Source organism: Synchiropus splendidus, chromosome 14, assembly GCF_027744825.2.
Source record: "Synchiropus splendidus isolate RoL2022-P1 chromosome 14, RoL_Sspl_1.0, whole genome shotgun sequence".
NCBI lineage: Eukaryota > Metazoa > Chordata > Actinopteri > Syngnathiformes > Callionymidae > Synchiropus > Synchiropus splendidus.
In genome coordinates this window covers 943,739-966,583 of record NC_071347.1, presented here as the reverse complement: position 1 = coordinate 966,583, position 22,845 = coordinate 943,739, and the positions used below count along the sequence as shown (strand labels likewise).

General features: G+C 41.8%; 2 protein-coding genes across 3 annotated transcripts; both read left to right on the top strand.

Annotated features, from left to right (window-relative positions):
• Positions 1-558: 558 nt before the first annotated feature.
• hsd17b12a (hydroxysteroid (17-beta) dehydrogenase 12a) lies at positions 559-8,126 on the top strand. Of its 2 annotated transcripts, none has more exons than XM_053886689.1 (11): positions 559-806; positions 3,569-3,615; positions 3,926-4,001; positions 4,473-4,580; positions 5,290-5,354; positions 5,443-5,487; positions 5,743-5,777; positions 5,982-6,063; positions 6,346-6,411; positions 6,488-6,637; positions 7,300-8,126. In XM_053886689.1, exons 1-11 carry the CDS (start codon positions 635-637, stop codon positions 7,435-7,437), a joined length of 984 nt encoding a protein of 327 aa, XP_053742664.1. In that variant the 5' UTR covers positions 559-634; the 3' UTR covers positions 7,438-8,126. The 2 variants fall into 2 exon arrangements, with proteins under 2 accessions (XP_053742664.1, XP_053742665.1); XM_053886690.1 differs by lacking the exon at positions 559-806 and adding an exon at positions 833-1,626.
• A 12,078-nt stretch (positions 8,127-20,204) lies between these two features.
• Positions 20,205-20,798, top strand: c14h11orf96 (chromosome 14 C11orf96 homolog). Its single transcript, XM_053885989.1, has one exon. It carries the CDS (start codon positions 20,205-20,207, stop codon positions 20,466-20,468), a length of 264 nt encoding a protein of 87 aa, XP_053741964.1. The 3' UTR covers positions 20,469-20,798.
• Positions 20,799-22,845: the final 2,047 nt, after the last annotated feature.

Below are 22,845 nucleotides of genomic sequence, written 5' to 3'. Positions count from 1 at the left end.
TACAATGAGATCACTTGCTCTGGAGAGAAGGTGGTTGTTTTTGTGATTTTAATTCAAAGTATTAATTCAAGAAAGTTATTTACGTTTTGGTAGTTTTCTGACCATAGGAGTGGTATTTAAGTCCTGTTCCTTCCACATCTGTTTGACATGCTATAAGAGAAAATGCTTCACTGTTTTCTGTTTGAACAGTAATTGCCTTTATTGTTAATTTTGTTGAATTTGTTAACTATTTAGACTATCACCAGTGAAACTGTCACTTCATTCATAGAGTGGCTCGGGCAGTTTATCTGCGTAAACCAGGGTTTCCAAATCACAACTGAAACCAACAAACCTGTCACAAACCTGTTCTGATGACAACTGTTCTAATGCGTGCCCAATCAAAAGCAATTCCGGTCTTCTCACCGTGAAACCGGTTTATGGGAGGAGCCGGACGAAGTGAACGATCTTCTTGATTGACAACACCAAAAACCAATGAAACGCAAACAGGGCAGCCCAACGTGACAGAAGGGAGAGAAGAGCGCCCTTATAAAGGGGCCGTCCTACGTAGTGTGGCCAGGATATCGTCGCACGTTGCGCACTGTTTGAGTTCTCCGCGCGTTTCATCACACACGCCAATACACGCTGAATCGCGGTTATGGATAAGACCCGGGACACCTTGCGCATGGCCGAGACGCCTCTCTTCTGGGTCGGCGCATTCACCGTCGCATCGTTGGCGCTCTGGCTCCTTTACAGACTGCTTTCCGGATTCAGAGTCTGGGTCTTGGGTAATGGACAGCTGCTCTCACCCAGCCTGGGCAGATGGGCAGGTGAGTAACTTCATTTTCAAGATGCGAGGCAGCTGTTTTAGGCTTGGAAACAAAATGGTTAATTGAATCACAGGTTTGAAACTCAAATCGTGATTGTCTTTTCTGGACGAATCGCAGCATTTCTTTGTTTGAGAAGAAGTTTGGCGTTGCGCGACAGGCTCAGATGAACGTTCGGTTGATTTCATTGACCGGGAAAATGGTTGTGTTTGGCAACGATCAACATAAAATGAATGAACTAGAGGTTGGTCCTTTTTTAACACCGTCTTTTTTGTTTTGTTAAATTATTATTACTGCCCGGATGTGATTTATGTTGTTGTTGTTGGTGATTTCGACAACCTCAATAAAGTTTATAAAACCACGTTACCATCCGCATGAAGCAGGGAAATCGCAACTAACATTCAGCTCTTACATGTCCCGAGCCTTTTTGCTTTGTCTTGAATTGCCTTGTCATGCGGCATCTTTATTATGTTTAATATTGTCTTTATAAATTTTCTAAAGGCTAGTCTTGACTCATTCAAATAGTTCTGCCGATATTTGACCATGTTGATACTGCCTTTTTTTTATTACATGGCCCTTATTTTATGTTCGTTTTAACTAACCATACTTCACCTAAATCATGTTTTAATTTCCGTCCAAATGTTTTCTGATTCAGACCAAATGAGGCTTTTTTGTCAATTTCGTACACATTTTGTAATCGTTATATCCTGGAGTAGCGGTGCATACTGATTTTTGTTGATTGTTTCGCGGTCACTGGGTGTTGTTATGGCACCATCGCAACCCCGAACCAGGTACCGGGATCATGGCCCAATCAGGATCTCAGGTTTGTTAGCCGTTTTAGTTACCACTAAGTGAAATGTTTTTTTTATTTATATATAAGTTATGATGCCACTCCCTGAAACCAGTTTTGAGGACTCAAAGTCACCAGTCTGACAGGTCATGATTGAGAGGCCATGGGAGGAGGTTGGTGAAAGTCAGTATGCGGCAGGTTCACTGGCAATACCAGATGTTCCTGTTTGGCCAGCTTAGACGGTGGTGTGATTTCTGTTCTGCCCTTTGTCAAATGGTTCATGTCATCTACTCGAGTAGGATTTTGTTGAAATATGCTCTTATATTTGAAACCTTACTATAAGCTACCATTTTTAACAGACCTTGTACTTCATTTAACAAAGATAAACACACAAATGCCAATACTCATTTGCTCCCAGGGAGGGGAAGGGGTGGAGTTAAAATTTTCAAAACTTGCTAACAGCAAGTTCAACTTGAAGGAAAATGACTTAAACCACGACTAACTAGGCTATCAGGTTAATCAGTTAATCAGTTATTGAAATATTTGACTGAGCCATTTATTTATTTTCACTTTGTTGATCAAAAGTATCTCAAACAAACCTGTTGTGTTGGAGTTATATCAAGGTAATAATTCCTGTGAATTCTCGCACGGGTGATCGGCTTTCAAATTGGACTTGTAGTCTATGTATACATTAACACATTATTTATACCATTTGTATAGTTACAAACACCATAGTTCATAGCATGTCCAGTAAAATGAGAGACAACAAAAGTGCTTTGTGAAATACACGTTAAATGATGCACTCTATTTACCTCTCCTTCCATCTACTTATGGTCCCAAATGCAAACTAAATGTCTCAAATATGTGTCTCACACTTGCAGTTTTTTTTTTCTGGTTCTCTACCCTCTGTGCTCTGCTGCTTGCCTCCTCTTTTAAATCAACTGTGACAGTCATCACCACTGTGCTTGGAAACTCTTCTTCGTCCCTCTTGATCTCTGTCTGTTACAGTGTGAGATGCCAGTTGCTTGAACTCATCTTTTTCCACTCTTGTGGGTGTTCTTTATTCACTTTCTCATTCTTTTTTTTCAGACATGCTTCTCTTATCTTTTTTACACGATATTTTACACAATACACTTGACAATTAAACATTCAGTGACATCTCATCGCTCCATAGGTAACTTGGGTAAAGTGTTTTTTTTTTTGTTTTTTTTTAAATAACTTGTTCTTTAACCCCAGATAAGCACGTGGCCTCAACTAGTATGTTAGTAAATTAGTTTATTCAAGTAACATTAGGCTAGATATGTGTAGCTAGTGTCAGATATATTTGTCTTACAAAAACACAAAACATCAAAATGGAAATTAATTACTTTGATATTTAAGTCAATTTAAGTCAGGTTCCTATGGTTGACTTTTTTTCTGTCATATTCTGGTGTTGTCCTGTACAAAATAACATGCCATCATAACTGTTGTGAAAACTCACTTGCTTGTTCAGCTGAAACAGCTGGCCACTATTTTACTGTATAAAAAAAAAAAAAAAAGCTTTTCTAGGTCCAGATGTGTGATGGAGAGCTTCTGTCACTTTGTTCCTTTTAGTTTCGTACATGTATTAATGGTTGAGGACATTGTCATAGTCTAAGACTATAAAACCATACTTCAGTGTAAAGCAAAGAAAAGCCAACAGTTTGAACAATATTTTAAATGTTTTGCTTTTGAAATGTACTCTTTAAATACACAGGCCACGTTTCTGTTTCCTCATGTGTATGTCCAAATGCACAGATCGATCTTTAAGATGCTGGATTTGTACTTTGGTGTTTGGGCAAAGCTTTCTCAAGAGCATCTTGTTTATGTGCACTGTTTTTAGCAGAGAAAGCAGAAGTAATATGTTGCTCAATGTGAATGTTTGACTAAGAGCGGCTGAACTAAATTGACTGGAAACCTCAAATGTCCCCTAACTGTTCCTCCCTTGTCCTTACAGTTGTTACAGGAGCTACAGATGGAATTGGGAAGTCCTATGCTGAGGAGGTGAGGTTATTCTTCCTTTTTCATGAAACATAAGGTATTGAATTTATTTTGCAAATGCATGCATTAACGCTGATTAATCAGTCGTCGTGATTGTTCAGTATGTCAACACAATTAACTGACAACTGACTTGTATTTTATGTATTTCCACTGATAAGTTTAATCATAAAACAGTTTCAACGTACTGTGTTTCCAACACATAGAATAGAATAATCGATCATTATTGTTATCGCTGAAATGACCAAATTTATCGTCATATTTAACAATGTGATGTGTTAATGTCCATCCCCCCCACCCCCCATCCCCACTAAAGCTTGCTCGCCGGGGTTTTTCAATGATGTTGATCAGTCGCTCTCAGGAGAAGCTGGATGATGTGGCCAGGTCACTCGGTAGGTTATTCTTATTTATGTTTATTTATTTATTTTTTTGACGCTCACTGAGTTGTTTCCAAAGACATTATTGGTTCCATGGGACAATTGTTTAAGGATTTTCGTGCTATAATGACTTATTCGGTCACTTATACACTTCCGTCCATCAACTTTATGCACAGTTATGATTCAAGTCCACCGAGCCAGTTCTGATGGAGAGTGACCATCCTTAATGATTTGCCTGGAGACAGGACAATAATCTCCACCAAACTTCTAAGTACTTGTTGAAAAAGTTTCTCCTTTACAACCAATCTGACTTGTGGTCCTGCAGTCAATGTCACCCAGTTAGAATTTTGGCCTGAACCAGTAGTCTTTGCAATGCAACAAAACAGGTAATTGTCAAATGGGACCCCTAGTTTGTTATGTATTGCAGACATTGTTTACATCTTTAATCATTGTTCCAGCGATTCATTTACCCTTTCTTTTTTGCAGAGGAGCAGTTTCATGTCCAGACAAAGACCATCGCAGTTGATTTTGGAAGGACTGACATTTACTCCAAGATCGAGGAAGGACTGGCTTGTCTGGAGATTGGAGTGCTGGGTAAGATTTTTTTTTTTCTTTATAACTCGGCTTCTCTTAAGTGGACTTGGTGGGTGATGGCAATAATGGAGATCAGGTTTTCAAATGGCAATTAAAATGGTTTGATTGTATGGCTTGATAAGAAAGTTCAAAAGTTCTCATGTCAGTCATGCATTTATTTCATTCGTATTATTGAGGTGGTAATCAAATTTTTGATTAGCACTTATTAATTTTCATTGAATGTTTGCATGTGAACTTGTACTTACTGAAGTACATTTTAAAGTTGGCATGAAACATGATATTCTTGTGATGGAACTGGTGCGCATGTTGGAGTGAGTGTGTGGATCTTAGCTCACTCCCAGCCATAGGATTGTTTTGTCTTGTGGAGACCAGGATGATTCAGTTGACACACTTCATGTCGTCTCCTTCAACAAAAACTGCCTTTCTGGATGGAAACTGGTAATCTGAGCCCGCAAGTTGCTTGTGTTGCACACTAATATGTGCGGCATCCTCTTGTGAAATGCAAACTATGTGCATTTAACCCACTTGCTTGCTCTAGTCTCTATTCCATGCACTGTGCACACATATTGTGTTACTTTCAACTTACGGTGGCGGTGGGATAACTCTTCAAAAATGAAATATTGGAGGAAAAATTTAGATTTTTCTAAATCTCAAAAATTCAATGTCCTGCTGTGGAGATATTAAGAGTTGCATTTTTTTCCCCCCACAGTCAACAATGTTGGTGTGTCCTACCCTTACCCAGAGTACTTCCTTCACATTCCTGATCTTGACAATGTGAGTTAAGTCTGTTTAAGGACTTCAATTTGCAATTCCAGTTCATTCCAGTGTGTGTTTGTAACACAAACTCTGTTTTCTTTTATAGTTCATCACAAACATGATCAACGTTAACATGACCTCAGTGTGTCAGGTTGGTATTTGAATACCCGTAATGTACATTTTCCAATGTTGACTTTGAAATGTAAGCATAGGGAATTCTGTCCAAGCTTCACCTCCTCTGTTTCTTTCTTGGTATAGTTATCTGTTGTTCTCAAAATAGCAGGAGGCAACAATAGTATCATGCTCATAACCCACGCCCCTCTTCTCACCAAATAATGTCCATCTTGCCGTCCTATTCCTTTTCTGTCCCACTACCACCATTTTTGACAACTGTTTGTTGTTCCAGATGACCCGGCTGGTGCTGCCCAGAATGGCAGAGAGGTGAGTGACTTTTTTATTTAAAAATAAAAAAAATAGAATATACAAGTATCATCACCCCTGCAATGATTACCTTGTAGCCTGTGGGATTGAAGTTGGCAGTTGTCATAAGAATAAAAAAAAAAAAAAATTAAGTATACTTTATTCACCTAAATTGTGAAGAAAAATATATTTTTATGTTGTTGATCCTCGTTTGTTTGTTTTTAGATCCAAAGGTGTAATTCTCAACATCTCCTCCGCCAGTGGCATGTACCCTGTACCTCTACTAACGGTCTACTCTGCTACAAAGGTCTGTGTCGACTCCCATTCTGCCACTTCAGATTTCAACAATTCTGCTGTTTAATTTTGAATTTTTCTTTTATGACTTTTGTCACCGATACTTATACAAGTGCTTTTGGGGATCAATATATAATAATTTATTAGGTAATAGGAGTCATTAGGTGAAGGTATAACCTTTAGTTTTCAAATTACATTTTGGGCTACACTTGGGGAATTTGCACCTGGAATCAAAGCTCAAGTTTCAACCAAACAGTAACTTTGTCCAGCTAAACCCTGTTCCTTCTGGTTTCAGGCTTTTGTGGACTTCTTTTCTCGTGGTCTTCAGGAAGAATACAGACGCCAGGGCATCATCATCCAAGTTAGTAGCTGATAAGATATTTGGTTGGTTTGTGAAGAGAGGTTTGTGTTAACAAACTGTCTTCTAAACCCTGCAGAGTGTGCTGCCATTCTTTGTGGCCACTAAAATGACCCGGATTCGGAAACCCACTCTCGACAAGCCAACCCCCGAACGCTATGTGGCAGCTGAACTAAGCACCGTTGGTCTGCAAAGCCAAACTAATGGTTACTTTCCCCATGCTGTTATGGTAAGACATCACACCCAGAGAAAGTTGGTTGTGTTTTAGATCAAATAGTTTTTGACTTCATTAAGTCAACATACAGACACCATAGAGGCACTGTTGTGAGAGATGAACTATGAACATAAACCAAACCTGTGTGCTACAAGGTCCAACGTGGGGCCGAGATTAAATCACAGGGGCACATTAAAAATGACAAAATCTATTTGAAAAATAAAATACATTTTACGAAAATGTATTGTAAAAACAACAATTCCACTACATGTTAACAAGCGTAGTTCCCACGCCTTAAATGAGTCGCCACGCCCCGAGAATAAAAGATTACCTCACATGCTCATATGCATTGAAACGAAGTGGAAATGTCTTGACAAACTGATAAAACATATGAAGAGCTGGACCGCTGCTGATTGGAGAGAGATTTACTTCTCAAGATGGCATATATCTTGACAAGTCGATGTCAAACCTTTCACCTCTGATTTGTTTCTCTGTCACGTCTTTGTCTGCATTCTGTTCAGTGTTTTTTTTTTTAAATGTTGCTCTGCCACTGTTAAAAAAATTTCAGTTTTGAATTAATAGTTGTGGTCTTCCAGACATCTCTTTCACTGTTTTTTTTTTTTTTTTAAAGCCTTTGATTGACTTTGTTTCTCTCTCTCTCTTATTAATCCTTGCAGGGATGGGTGACCACCAAATTGGTGCCAAGCAACATTGTCATCTTTTTAGGTGCGAGGATGAACCGCCTGCAGCGTACTGGTTATTTGCAGCGTCGTAAGCTACGACAGCAAAATGGTGCTGGTCCAAAAACTGAATAGGTGGTGGCCCAGTTCTAGCCTAGTACAGCCTTCAGGTGTTGTCTGTTAGTTATAATTATGATTAATTGACCTCACTGCCATGTTGCGCATGTGCGATTGTGAAGTATTTGTGGAAAGAACGTGTGTATGTGATGAATACTTACAAGGTATATTAGGTATAACACTGACAGGAAAAAGGGTACTGATAATAAATCCTGCTGTTGTAAGCAGTGCAAATGGTGGTGGTATTTTTTTTTTTTTCTGGACCGTTATTTATTTTAGACTTGTACAAACTCACAATTGGCTTGCTTAGGTATCAATCTGTGTATTCATGTTATGAAACCCAGATTTATGGGAAGTTCCACTGAGGCATCGTCTAAGCTACTTTTTACAATGACTGAGGCTCTTCTTACTATACTATCTCTAGGGCCTCCTGACTGAGTGGAATTTTTTTTTTTAAATGTATTTCAAAAATGTTTTCATAGCGCACACATCTTTGTTTCTTATTAAAAAATGGCGCAGTTACTTCACTGTCAATTGTGCCTTTGCCATGTTGAAATGTGAATTCTGTAATTACCCGTTGTAACCTCTCCCTAAGGAACTGCTTTGAATGGAGGAAAAACACTTCACTTTCATAGTGCAGGCAGTTTATTCTGTTGCACTACAGTTACATTTTCTATTTGTTATTAAAAATGCATATGCTGCACAAAGTTCTGTTTGAATTTTATGTTTGTTGCATTCTACGCTGTGATGATTAATTCCTGACGTGGGGTTTCAACCTGCTGATTTCTTCTTTTGCACTTTCTTCTGCTCAAACTTTATATCTGCAGTCAACCATAAGTCAAAGCGCCCCACACACAAGAAAAGAAACAATCAGAATGGATGACTTCACTCTTGGCCCATTGATCGATGCTGAAGCAAAAAGCCACATTTCAGCAAGTTCATGCAAAGAAAAATGGAGTTGCGGGGACAGTGATGATGCACAAAGTGTGATCGTTGGTCAAAGTTTTATAACACTTATACTCAACTTGGCTGAGACTGAGATATGAGGTCTGGTTTGGCTATTGTTTATGTACAATAATTTCTTGTTTGGGAGAATGTAGACAAAGCTGATGACAGTAAAGGGGCGTTGCATTACTTGCACCTAAAATATAATCGTGAATCATTTGTCAATGCCAGAGTAGAAGTTCTTTTCCAAGGCAACATCATCTTGAACTGAGTTCTTTGTCATCGGCCATTCTTTAACTTCTTTTTTAACTTCATTCAGCATAGTACCCTCCTCCAGAAGGAGACATCACAGATGCATATGTTGGCTTCATCTGTTTTATTTATTGTGATGCTCGTAAACCGTGTGCTATATTGGCCTCTCTGTTCAGAGAGCACAGTATCTTGCTTCCTGGATTTGTGGGGTTATATTGAGACAGTGGCACTGAGGCATGAGGTTTCGCGAGCTTAATCTACAGAAGCTACCTCTTTTTTGGCTAAGAAGTCTAGCTGGGTTTCCATGGAGGGTATTTGTCAAGGTGTGTCTTGGTCACCAGAGTCAACTTTTGTGTCTGCTTTTGCATACTGTTGTTCTCCTAACTCCTCCCACACCCGTTGTTTAGCTCTAGCTGGTGCTGTGTGTCTGGCTCCTGCTCTCTTGCAGCTGCTCATCTGTTGTCCCGCATGTCTGGCATTTCACTGAGAAGCTCGCTGCTTGGGGGCTGCAAACAAGGACACCATGCATTTGATGTTAGATGAATGTGAGTACAGCCCAGTGGGGTCGACCCCCAGCATCTACCCTCTGGATGAGACGTTGTGTCTGTTTCCAAGTCTGCGGGGGAGGACAGACCTGAGTGGTGAGTGAGGAGTGGTTCTCCCACCCAACAATGAAACTGACGCATCTTCAATGTATGCAAGGATGCAGATGAAGGTGTTCACATGTCCTAAGATGGTGTGGCTTTGCAGCCACTTGGTCAAGGACCTAGAATCCACTCTTTCCATGTGACCCTGAGGCATATGTCAGGTACAACACAGTGGCTAGGGCAGACTTCTCTAATGGGCTCCTACCACTATGTGATACCCTTGCCTTCTGTCTGGCGTCACCCACCTCCTTGTGGACCCTTTGCCCTAATGCCGTGTAGCAGCAAGCTGGAAAAAGCTCAGCTAATGCTCAGTCACTGGTCGCTGCTGTGCCATGCTTCCCTGGTGAGGAAATTCAGTGTGCCACTGGTGGCTGCACTGCATCAGGAATGACAGTCAAGCCCACCCAATGTGACTGTCTCTGACACTCGGCACCTCAACATCGGGTCTCCTCAGGGCTGTGTTCTCTCTCCATGGCTCTTCTCCCTGTACACCAACTGCTGCACCTCCAGCCACCAGTCTGTGAAGCTGATCAAGTTTGCGGATGACACCACCATCATCGGGCTCATCTCAGATGGAGATGAGTTGGCTTACAGGAGGGAGGTGCAGCAGCTGGTGTCCTGGTGCTGCCACAAGAACCTGGAGCTCAACGCCCAGAAGACAGTGGAGATGATCATGGACCTCAGGAGAATCACAGCTCCTCTGTCCCCTGTCATGTTGGCTGGTTCACCATTGTGGACTCCTTCTGCTTCCTGGGAACCACCATCACAGATGACCTTGTGGTACACATCGATTTAATATTTGTGATCTAAGCCAATGATTCCTAACCATAGGGCCGCTTAAACACCTCTGCGCCAAGAGACTTTCAGTTTTAATACACTTGCCACACATATGGTGAAAGTAATAGGTCATTGAATTAACTTGACAGCTGAAAATTTGTGTCTTCTTTAGAGTTCATTTATGAAAAATATTTATGATATTTAGACTGTCTTGTTTATTTTATTCAAAATGTGAATTATGATTTTCTCAGCAGTTTGCATCAAGTGTATTTTTTTATTCTTTTTTTTTCTTCAGCAAATTTGATGAATATGAATAGCACCTGCTTCTGCTGGTGGTTGGACTTTTTGATGACAAATATCTTGGCACCGATCACATGGTTTCATGTCATTTCACAAGGTTTTAGTTTGTTTGCATGTATGGTTATTACACACACAAATGAAATCAGTAATTATCGAATCAGTAATCAGAATAATCAGTTCCGTTCCATGAATGGGCCCCATACCCATTTGTTTTGGAAAAGGTTTGCCATGAGATCACAAAGGTTAAGAACCCCTGATCTAAGCCATACATGAACTAGTGCAAATAACTGACAATTGTTCTACTGGTTTTTCAGTTTTCTGACTTTGTTACCTCATTTTCAGTGGCACCCAAATCAGTTGTCAGTGTCAGAAGAAAAAAAAATCACAAAATAAAATACATTTTCAACAATTTTGGAAAATTACTATTGTGCTTTGGCCAAGGCTTCATTGGAGGTGTGGCATTAAAAAAATATGTAGAAAATTTTTTTGACGCATATCATATCACACTTATTTTCACCTTTTGTTAGCACTCAGAGCATGTGCTGACCAGTTGAGTGGAGTTTTCACTGAAATCTTCAACCTGTCCCTATCAATGTCCATTGTCCCACCCTGCCTCAAAACCTCCACCATCATCCCCATCCCTAAAAAGTCAGCAGTGGACAGCCCAAACGACTACAGGCCGGTTGCACTTACGCCTGTAGTCATGAAGTGCTTTGAGAGACTGGTCTGTCAGCACATCAGGACTTGTCTGGGACTTGTCTGCCCCCCACTCTGGACCCCCACCAGTTTGCCTACAGACCAAACCGATCCACCGAGGACGCCATCACCATAGCACTCCATACTGCGCTGAGTCACCTGGAGCACCAGGGAAGCTACATGAGGATGCTCTTCTTGGACTTCAGCTCAGCATTTAACCACATCATCCCGGAGATCCTGGTCCAGAAACTGTCCCACCTGGGCCTCACCTTCCCCATCTGCCTGTGGGTCAAAGACTTTCTGACTGACCGCCCACAGTCGGTCAGACTCGGCCCCCACCTGTCCAGCACCATCACACTTAGCACTGGTTCCCCACAAGGATGTGTCCTGAGTCCCCTCCTGTTCACGCTCTACACATCCGACTGCTCCCCGACCCATCTCTCAAACACCATCATTAAGTTTGCGGATGACACCACCGTGGTTGGACTCATCTCAGGGGGCGATGAGTCTCACTACAGAGATGAGGTCAACAGACTGACTACATGGTGTTCAGTAAACAACCTTCAGCTGAACACCACAAAAACAAAAGAACTCATCCTGGACTTCAGGAAGGGCAGAGCGGACCCGGCCCCTCTCCACATCCACGGTGACTGTGTGGAGAGGGTCCACTACATGAGGTTCCTGGGCGTGCAGGTCTCTGATGATCTCTCCTGGTCTGCAAACACCACAGCGGTGGTGAAGAAGGCTCAGCAACGTCTCCACTTCCTGAGGGTGCTCAGGAGAAACAACCTGGAGGAGAGGCTGCTGGTCACCTTCTACAGAGCCGCCATAGAGAGCGTCCTAACGTACTGCATCACAACATGGTACGCAGGGTGCTCAGCTGCAGAGAGGAAAGCTCTGCAGAGAGTCATCAACACAGCCCAAAAGATCACTGGCTGCTCTCTGCCCAGCCTGCCAACTCCCGCTACCTTAGCAGAGCTGGCAACATCATCAAGGACTCGTCCCACCCCTGTAACTCTCTGTTCGACCTGCTACCGTCAGGCAGACGGTACAGGTCACACAAAACCAGGACAAATAGACTCAGAGATAGCTTCTTCCCGAAAGCTATCTCAGTATTGAACAAAAACAATAAAACCAGATAAAACAGTCTACAAAATTCATTATCACTGACCACATCGCTCACAGTGCAATAAAGAAAAAACTATGTGCAATAACAAGTCACTGACGTTTACATCCGGATAAGTGCTACTTTCTGTCATTACGCTCTTTTACTGCTGCTACTTGTGTATATACTATTTATTTATTTTTTAGTACCTACTGGTTGTTCTCTGCATGCTTGACTGTTTTTTGATATATTCTTTTGTACATTGTTTGCACCAAGGGAGTAGCGCTCAAATTTTGTTGTACACTGTACAAGGACAATAAAGGCTATTCTATTCTATTCTATTCATAGAACCCATCAGAAAATGGTTTATTTTTCAATATTTTCTCCCATGGCACCATGCTGGGGGGCATGGTGCCCATTCCCTCATAGGAGATATAAATAACATAAATAAAAAAAAAACAATTTAATGCTGACAGAAAAGACCTGCATGTTTGTCTTCAACATTTTCAACAGTTTCATCAGTACCTGTAAGAACTGAAAGGTTTGGCAAAATTCTCTGAAATAGTTATGGAATTCCTAATATAAATGTTATCCACTGCAGTTGTGTAAAAAAGAAAATCAAATTTCAAGTGACTATGTGTAGTTTGACAATATTTCCTTTTGGAGGGGCCGCTGGTAAATGAATCTATTGCAAGCTGTCGTAATACTGGGTCTTCGGTCCCGCCGCCTGTAATATTCCTGGAATATGTTTGTAGCAGTCTAGTATTTACATTTCATTTAGTGTGGCGCCATCTATGATATGTTTGTTGCAATTGACTGATGACGTAACTTATATGGGTGTGATTAAAACAAGAGGATTCTGGGAAATAGAAGGGCCAGAGAAGTTGGTGAGCATGTTGCGCTGTTAATAAAGTATCCGTATTTTCATCTTGGTTCATCCTGATCATTTCTTGCAAGAACCCCAAGAACAAGACATGGTGTCAGAGTGAATCCGAATACCGAACAAGATGGAGGTTGCTGGAGTGCCTTCCCCTCGGATGGATTGGGGTGCCGTTAACTTACCTGAAGCATGGCGGAAATTCAAACTACATGTGGAGCTCATGTTTTCCGGTCCATTCAAAGGAAAAGAAGAACAAGTGATGTGTAGCTATCTACTCCTCTGGATCGGAGATAAAGGATGAGACATCTACAACACTTGGACACTAACCGAGGAGGAAAGTAAGAAACTCCAAACATATTATGATCGCTTGGAAGAATACATCACGCCGAAGTCAAATGTGATTTTCGCTTGCTACAAATTCCATGAGAAGGGCCAAGGAATCGCAGAGCCATTTGACCAGTTCGTAACCGACTTAAAACTGCTCGTGATGAACTGCAACTACGTGAACAGTGACGAGATGATACGAGGCCGCATCGTTTTTGGGATCAATTCGCCTCGAGTAAGAGAGAAGCAACTCAACGTTGGGTCAGACTTAACTCTGGACAAGGCCATAGATATTGCCACAGCTCATGATTTGGCACAAGCACAGCTTAAGACGTTCGCAAGCAGCAACAGTGGTCATCGCGAACAAGCAGCCTGCGCTGTTGGTCGCCAACCTCCAAAAGATTTGGTGTATAAAGAGCGCCGCGAGCGAGTGAAACACTTTTCCAGAACTCCGCAAGAGGGAGACAAAGACCGCTCAAAAGTATGTGGATATTGTGGCAACAGGGCTCATGGATTCAAAGAAGTGTGTCCATCAAAAGGAAAACAATGTAAAATCTGCAACAAATGGAACCATTTTGCTAAAGCTTGCAGGTCTAAAACAAGAAAGTCAATACATTCTGTCGACGAAAATGACAATAGAGACGAGGATAGCTTATTTATCGATGGAGTCACACAGAAAAATGACAACAATGAGCAAGCATACGAAAACATCCAAGTTGGTCTGAATAAAACAATAGTGAACTTTAAAGTGGACACTGGAGCAGTAGCGAATGTCATTCCCACACGAATATTTGAATCCCAAGAAATCCAGAGTGTGCTGGAGCCAGCACGTCGCCCACTGTATGGATATGGTGGAGAAAAGCTCGTCGCTCGAGGCAGGTGCTACATCAGATGCCAATACAAGGACATCAAGTTAATGCTACGAGTACATGTCATAGACACCCTTGCACCACCATTACTGGGATTTCAGGCATGTTTGGATTTCAAAATCATTAAGCTCCTGCTTTCCATCGCAAGCACGCATGAAAACTCAGTCTTGGATGAATTTGCAGATGTCTTTAATGGAATAAGGCTGTTCCCGGGTGAGTGCACCATCCATATCGACCCCAAAGCTGTACCTGTAATTCATCCACCAAGGCGTGTCCCCATTGCCCTGCGAGAACGCCTCAGACAGGAAATACAAAGCATGGAGGATCAGGAAGTCATCGTAAAAGTCACAGAACCCACTGCATGGGTCAACTCAATGGTGGTAGCCGAAAAGCCCCGCACAGGCAAACTGAGGGTGTGTCTCGACCCCAAAGATCTAAATAAGGCTGTCCAAAGACCTCACTATCCATTGCCTACTGTTGATGACATCACATATAAGTTAACAGGAGCCTGTTACTTTAGTGTCATGGATGCAAGGTCAGGCTATTGGTCGATAAAACTGACAGAGCAGTCGTCCAAACTGACCACATTCAACACTGTGTTTGGGAGATACAGATTTCTCCGTCTACCATTTGGACTGATATTTGGCCAGGATGAATTTCAGCGGCGAGTTGACGAGACCTATGAAGGGTTACAAGGTGTCACAGCAATAGTAGACGATGTTCTTATCTACGGTAAAAGCAAAGAGGAGCACGACAGGAACCTGCGTGCAATGCTGCAACGCTCCAGAGAGCGAGGTGTGAAACTAAATCCTGAAAAGAGTACTATATGTGCCACTGAGGTCACCTACTTTGGACATTGCATCACCAAGGATGGAGTTAAACCAGATCCTGCTAAAATGGCAGCTGTGAGAGAAATGGAACCACCAAAAGACAGGAGTGAGCTTGAAACAATTCTTGGTATGATCAACTACTTTTCCAAGTTTGCACCGATGCTGTCTGACATCAATGCTCCCCTACGTCAACTCCTCAAGCAGTCAAGTGAATTCATATGGGATACACAGCACGATGAAGCCTTCAGAAAGGTAAAAGAACTGATCACAAGAGATCCAGGTCCAGTCTTGGCATATTATGACCCTCACAAAGAGCTCAGGCTACAAGTCAATGCATCCAAGTTTGGGCTGGGTGCTACCCTCATGCAAGATGGAAAACCCATTGGATACGCGTCAAAGTCGCTGAGTGAAAGTGAAGTCAACTATGTGCAAATTGAGAAGGAGCTATATGCCATTCTGTTCGGATGCAAACGCTTCCACCAATATGCCTATGGACGTCACATCATTGTGGAAAGTGACCACAAGCCACTCGAGTCCATCATAAGAAAACCGCTTGCAGCAGCGCCTCCCAGATTACAGAGGATGATTCTTCAGCTCCAAAGGTATGATTTCACCATTGTCCATGTACCAGGCAAGAATATCCCTGTAGCAGACACTCTCTCCAGGAAGCCGTTACCTGACCAAGACGCCAGCCTAAGCAAAAGCATGGAAATGCAGGTACACACCGTTGTTCACAACTTACCTGTCAGTGATGCCAAGCTCAAACAAATCAGAGCAGAGACCATGAATGATCCACAACTCATGCTCCTGAGAGAGACGATCAAATCAGGTTGGCAGAAAGAGAAGAGAATGTGCCCTCAAAGTATAGCAGAGTACTGGAACTACCGCGATGAAATTTCAGAGATGAACAACATCCTCTTCAAGGGTGAGAAAATATTGCATTGTGATGCCAGTTAGAATTGTCCTGAAGTTACATTTTGAATTTTGTAGTTTTGAAAGGTCAAGGTTTGTTTTGATTAACGAAGTTTGTATCATTAAAAGTATAAATGCCTGTTGATCTCGACAGAGTATACTAGACCTGTGAAGTATATACATTTTTTTTTGTTTTTTTTAAAGAAGGGGGATGTAATATTCCTGGAATATGTTTGTAGCAGTATTTACATTTCATTTTGTGTGGCGCCATCTGTGATATGTTTGTTGTAATTGACTGATGACGTAACTTATATGGGTGTGATTAAAAGAAGAGGATTCTGGGAAATAGAAGGGCCAGAGAAGTTGGTGAGCATGTTGCGCTGTTAATAAAGTATCCGTATTTTCATCTTGGTTTGCATTTCTTGCAAGAACCCCAAGAACAAGACACCGCCCATCCCACATTTATTTGTTTATGCAGAAAGACGAAAGGCGAAACAGCAAAAAATGTAATCAGAGATAGCAATCTACACAACAATATCCAGCTTATACTTAGATAGGCAACTCTAGAAGCATCTATCATGCAGCCAGTGGGGAAAGGCAGGATCCAGCAAGGGACTGAAGCAGCTGCAAGACGCAGATAATAAAACTTTATTTTAACTGCAAAGTTTGGACATTTACTGAATTGGTGACAATTCAGTAAATGTCAGCAATGTTAGTCATGAGAAATAAATCTGTAAGATGCAGTGTCATCACGGGTTCATCTCCTTCACATGTCGGGCTGAAGTGCACTAGTTGAGTTCCGCTAGCAGCAGGCATCGGTCATTGTGATGTTTATCACTGGATTCTTCCATGAAAAACATGTTGAAAACCATCACATTGGCTCTCATTTCAGCTGTGGCAGTGCGCCACCATTGTCTACAGCGCTGTACAATAATAAAGACGAAGTCTGCTAAATGCTAGTGGACATTAGCCATTTTGCAAATCCATTTTGCTGGCAATATTTACACTATACTGTGATAAACACAATAAAATGAGTTAGGGACACGTACACATTTGTTTGCATCTCAAAATAAGTTCCCCACATTTGATCACACACCCAAGCCCAGCGGTAAAAACAAAGATTGCCTTCCAAGTTTTTGCTACTGTATATTGACTAACATGACTAGTGCGATTATTAGCATCGTGGCTAATTATTTTGCCCAGCTATATGTTCACTGTATGCTTCGACAGTGCAATAAAACAAACAGGAGACATCCATAATTGTGTTAGAACTTGAACAAGTCATTTTTGCTGGCAAGCAATTCATTGAAAAATAATTTTCACCATAGAGAAAGTATATCTAGCTCCCGGTTTAACACTGCGGTTCATCTGTTTTGCTGCAAACATATATACTACACTTACAGACAAACAACAAGCATATAGATACAGCACCACTTTTGGATCAGGAGAAAAGCCTTTCATAGCTCTCAGTTCTCGTCAAGCTGTAAATGCATCAACATCAAAGGAAGCCAGCTGGCTACCGAGATCGTTTTGCCGTAAAGTGTCACGGTGGGGGTGGTGTTGGGGCTGTAATGCCACTCTCAGAACACGCCTCTGGGTGCCTCGCACAGTAAAAGTTAAAAGTCCAAGGGAGCGTTTACCAGAGAGTCTGACTCCAGGATTTTTGTCTGTTCATACTGACACTTGTATTTAGGTCTTAATGTTATGCATTGTTGCTTTAAGAATAAAGAAGATAGGCGAACCTATACCTAAAATAGGGTGACGGTCTTAAAAAAGGCTAGGGTAAATAACTGAAGAAGGTTGCTTCTATTTTATGGAGCACATCAATGGGGACCTGGTAAAAGTTTAACATGGCATTTGCAGCGCTTGCCAAGACAAGAGAATCACTTGCGTGTTTTCTGTCACTGTATTGTTCTGCTTTGAGTGTCCAAATGGCTCAAACTGAAAGCTTTATAGAGCATGGAAAACGTTGTAATGAAGCAGTCAATCTGTATGACATTAGTATCAAAGAGCATTCCAACTCATTCAGCTGCTGGTGCCAGGGTTGCACAGATGAGGCGGAGGATAGTGGGGACTCTACAGTGTACTAACGTCTGTTACGGGAAAATCGATAGTTTGACTAGAAAATAAATTGAAACGAAAATATAGGGGACAATCTGAGGAAAATGGTAATACAAGGGCAAAATTTATAAGTGCTGGGCATTGTCAGCATGGAAGTATTGGAAGTAATTAGAATTCATTAGCCCATGTGCTCTGGCAGTATCTCAGTATATCTTCCACAAGAAAAATCTAAAGCTGACAATCTGTCTGGGACAAGAAAGTACAATAAAAAAGAGGGAGAAATTATCAAAACTGCTCTTCGCTCTGAGCTTTTTAAATTTCTTTAAATTGTTGGAAGAAATACTACTCATAGTACATGTGAAGTACCAGAAGATGTATGGTATTATGTTATCTAAGTATCAGTTACAACGCTGTGTAATCACAAAGACAAAGATGCAGCTGTTTTCCTGTCGAGCTTTATTACATCATGACTGTGTGTTTTCATATTGTAATGGTTTTGGGTGTGTTCGTGTGATGGGGTGAGGGGTCGTCTCGTGAGAGTGGCATGGGGAGGTGGTAATTCCGGTTCCGGGGTGAGGGCATGTGTGTGTTGTTTGCACCGACTGCATGAGTGAGCACAGACCAATAAAGAAGGATCAAGCTCACGACTTCGCCTCATCTGTGAGTCCTCCACGCCATCCTGTGACATTGCAATATGGAGCAAACAGCAATCAGCGTGAGCATCAAAATGTCCATTCACATGTTTATTTGATTGAGTTGACTGTGGACAGAGAATTAGAAACTATTCTTCTTCAATAAGTTCCACAACAATCACAGGGTATGATGAAATGTGGCGCTGGAAGAAGAAGACTCTGCTGCAGCAGCTACAAATAAAACATGACATATGACATATTACACGTGCCCAAACAAGACGGACCATAAACACTGCTAATGCTAGTGGATCGGCTAAACTATTTTTTCTATCTGATAAATGCTAGCGGTGGCTCATGTTGGAGTTAATCCATTTTGCTGGGTATATCTACACTATACTGTGAGAAACACTAAAAAATCAGTAACTGACATTGACACTTAAAACGTAAAAACAAAGAATGCCGTACAAGTCCGGTACAAACATTGTTTTTTTCCTACAATACATTGACTAACATGACTTGCGCGATTATTGGCATCGCGGCTGATTGGTTTGGCCAGCTATATGTTCATGGTACACTTCGACAGTCCAATATGACAAACAGCAGACATCCATAATTGTGTTCACACATGAGCAAGTCACTTTTGCTGGCAATCAATTCATTTGAAAACTATTTCCGCCATACATGAAGTACATGAGGCACCCATTTTAGCACCACACTTTATTTGTTTCGCCGCAAACATATATACTACCCTTGTATGCAAACAACAAGCATATGCACATTTGTTTCCCCTAAAAATGACTTGGTAACACAGCAGAGACAGCAGTGAACAAGTCAAGTAGAAACATTGCCACTTTAGGATCAGACGAAAAGACTTTCATAGCTCTCAGTTCTCGCATGGCTGTAAATGCATGTTCTGTATTGACACTTGTCTGGGAAAGAAATACTGCTTATACTACATGTAATGTACCAGAAGATATATGATATTATACAATATGATGTAAGAAACATTAATTCAGTAAAAAGTAACAATTAGATTGTATTAGATAACATTTGATTTTTTTTTGTTTATTAACTGATAAATAAAGCAACGCTCAAACTTTCATCCCTGAGGACAGATGTCTCAATAAAAGCAGTTCAGTGCTGCTAAAATATTGCCACCTGTCATGTATATTCTGAGTGCTGTAACCGGCTGACAGTTACCACATGAGCCAGAACCATGAGTTACTGAGTGGGATGAGGACAAGGAAGGGATGGGATGGAAACAGGGAGGGGGCGGAGGTTGTACTTTGTGGGGAGTTACAACTATAAAAAAAGAACATTTGAGTGGTCGTGTTTTAGTAAAACTCAGCTTAGCAACAGACAGCAGAAAGTGTCTGAGCTCAGGAGAGAAATCAACTAATTTTGAATTTTGGATTACTTGGACAGAGCCTTTTCTAGACTGTCACAAAGTCGGTGGACCAAATTGCACGTTCACTTAAGAGAGACAACACTGATGGATGCCTTGCATCCATTGGTTGTAGAGGCTTCTGTTTTCCACAATATTATAGCCTAAGTGATGACCTCAGCCATGGAAGAGTTCCCTCAGCGGTTGCCGATACCCAAGGGCCCAGCCAGAGGCAAGTTCTGCTTCCGCCGTCCACGTGAGGCTCGCTTCAAAACACAGCCAGTCACATTTGCTGAGATTGCAGAAGTTGAAGAAGAAGGCTCCTCTCCAGTGGAGGAGGAGAAGGCGCGTCGCTCCTTTCAGCAGTCACTGGAAAACTTGGTACGAAGCTCGCAGACTCTCCATGGCCCAACAACCACTCATCACGGTTTTTGATCTTAAGGCAGTGATGACCAGCATGACTCTGCCGCCCGCCATCATCTTACTGGATGATCCATCTGGACTTCAAGATCAATTTGTCTTTCTTGGATACCTCTAGAAAAGGCAATTGTACACAGATTCCATTTGCTTTCTGTTCTTGTGTTTACTACATAAGCAATTTGCAAGCTTCAGAAATGTAGAACAAAACTTTAGAAAATGTGCTTTATAATTGTGTATACATCTTTGTAACCATCAGAATTTTGTATCATATATTACTCATCATGCCAGAACTCTGTGATAGACTCAGTTAAGTAGATTCACATATGAAAATCCATAGAAACTTTAGCCTGTAATTGTGATCATGTCTGTCTCAATACCTGATACTTAATAAACAATGTTCATGTACTTGATTTTATTTTTGTTACTCCATACACCGTGCATGTGCACTATTTACGGGCTAATTTAAAGTCCAGTTTTTAAGATAACAACAGATAACAGATAAAACATAAAATCTGGGCATTTTCAAATTCATTAGAGATACTTATGAATATTGTAATTCAGGTGTTAAAGAGCCATTGTGTGAGGACCTTCATATCTCTCACCTCATCTAGGACTAGGATGGGATCGTCTGTGATCAGAAGCAGCATGCTCATTTGCATTCCTCCAATTGAATCCATTAAACAAATCTCCACACGTTAAATGTGGAGGATTTCTCTATGAGGTATGCCAGAACACCCAGAAGGAACGGAAGAGCCTGAAACTATGGCTAAAGGTTACATTCAGGAAACACGTGTACGAGCAGTGAGGCAACTCATTCCCGCTTCTCCTCTAGGACAATCACAGCCCTAGATCTGCTGTGATTGTTGTGTCTCGTCAATCACCATTTTTAAATCCCAAAACTAAATGCCTCTGTATCAGAGTGTCCAAAAAACAATTAAAATCTTGCACATTTGGTGTTTCATCTTTAATAACAGTGAAGTTGCACCGTTGGAATTATGCTCAGTTATTTGGTAGAAATCTGAACCTCTTTCAGGGGAAACTCCATCGTGACCCATACAGCCTCACTCACAATGTAGGGCAAAGTTGAAGCAAAGTGACGCGACTCATTTGGACTTGACGTGGTGGGAATGGGGATATTTGATGGCTGATATTTGAGCAGGAATTTTCTTGAGCAAAATTAATTCCATGACAGTGACATTGAGACATTAACTGCAGGGGGACTTTATTCTGAAAAGAACATTGTAATTTGGCTTGGCTTGCTTACATGCTTGATATTGATAAGAAGTGAGTGAAAGACATTTGTAGCATTGACCTCTATCATCCTTCCTCAGCTCCAGAGTTACAGCATCTAAATGACTGCCAAGTTGGTTTTATTGTATGTATGAACAGTTCTACACCACAAGTTTAGTTACTCTGGAACCTGTGTCGATGAGCGCAATGCATGAAGTCCCATTAATGATAACTCTTTGGGGTGAAGTTCTGACCTGAAGAACCGCACGCGGTCCTACTTCGATGGCAAATGTGGACACACGATTCATCTCCTTGCTGACATTTATTTAAACAGGTCCGTCTCTCTGCGCTGTCGTGGATGTTTCTGAGAAGGTGGAAGTAAAATGACTGCACTTCAGCCCCCTCTCATCTCTGCAGTGACAGCCAGTCAAGTCTGGCTGCTGCTCCATGATCTTAATCTCACCACCACCAATTGATTCTCACCCACCATTCCTGGAGATGGATGAGTAGACGAGGCAGTATCTGATGAAAGATCAGAGGCATGCTACAGAGACATGTTAAGGTACGTACACACCGAACGCGACATTTCTGTCGCTGTAGCGCCAGTCGTCAGCAGCAGGTAGCTTGCTCAAGTCGTCGTTAGTCGCCACCTGTCCGGATCGAAAGTAGGTCAGTCGCCGGGGGGCGTGGCCTCAAGTTGTTGTGGACGGTGGATTGAAGATGGCGGAGCCGGTGCTCAAACTATCGCTACTTATTAATTGAAAACATGGAAAAAGAGACGTCTCTCGTTTCGTAGCATTCGCCAGAGCCGCTCACACTGGTGAATTTAACTTCCTGCTCCAGCAGCGTCACCGGGATACGGCCGCTTCGTGCGGTACTTCAGGCGGAACCGCCGCGAGTTGGACGACCTGTTGGTCCGGATCAGTGGCCGAATACAGAACACCAAGTACCGCGGTCTGTCCTCTGGCGAACGTCTGTCTTCGGTAAGCAACTCCATGTGTAGTTATGTACGGCGACTTGTGTCCAAGTCTTTCTGAACTGTCATCAGTTCATGAACTCCGCGGTCGTATCTGCTGTATGCTTGAAGTAATTTTCGGAGATATATAATCTGTCATCGTCAATAATTTGTACACTAAAGTCTTTTCAGTGAGCGCCACTTTGT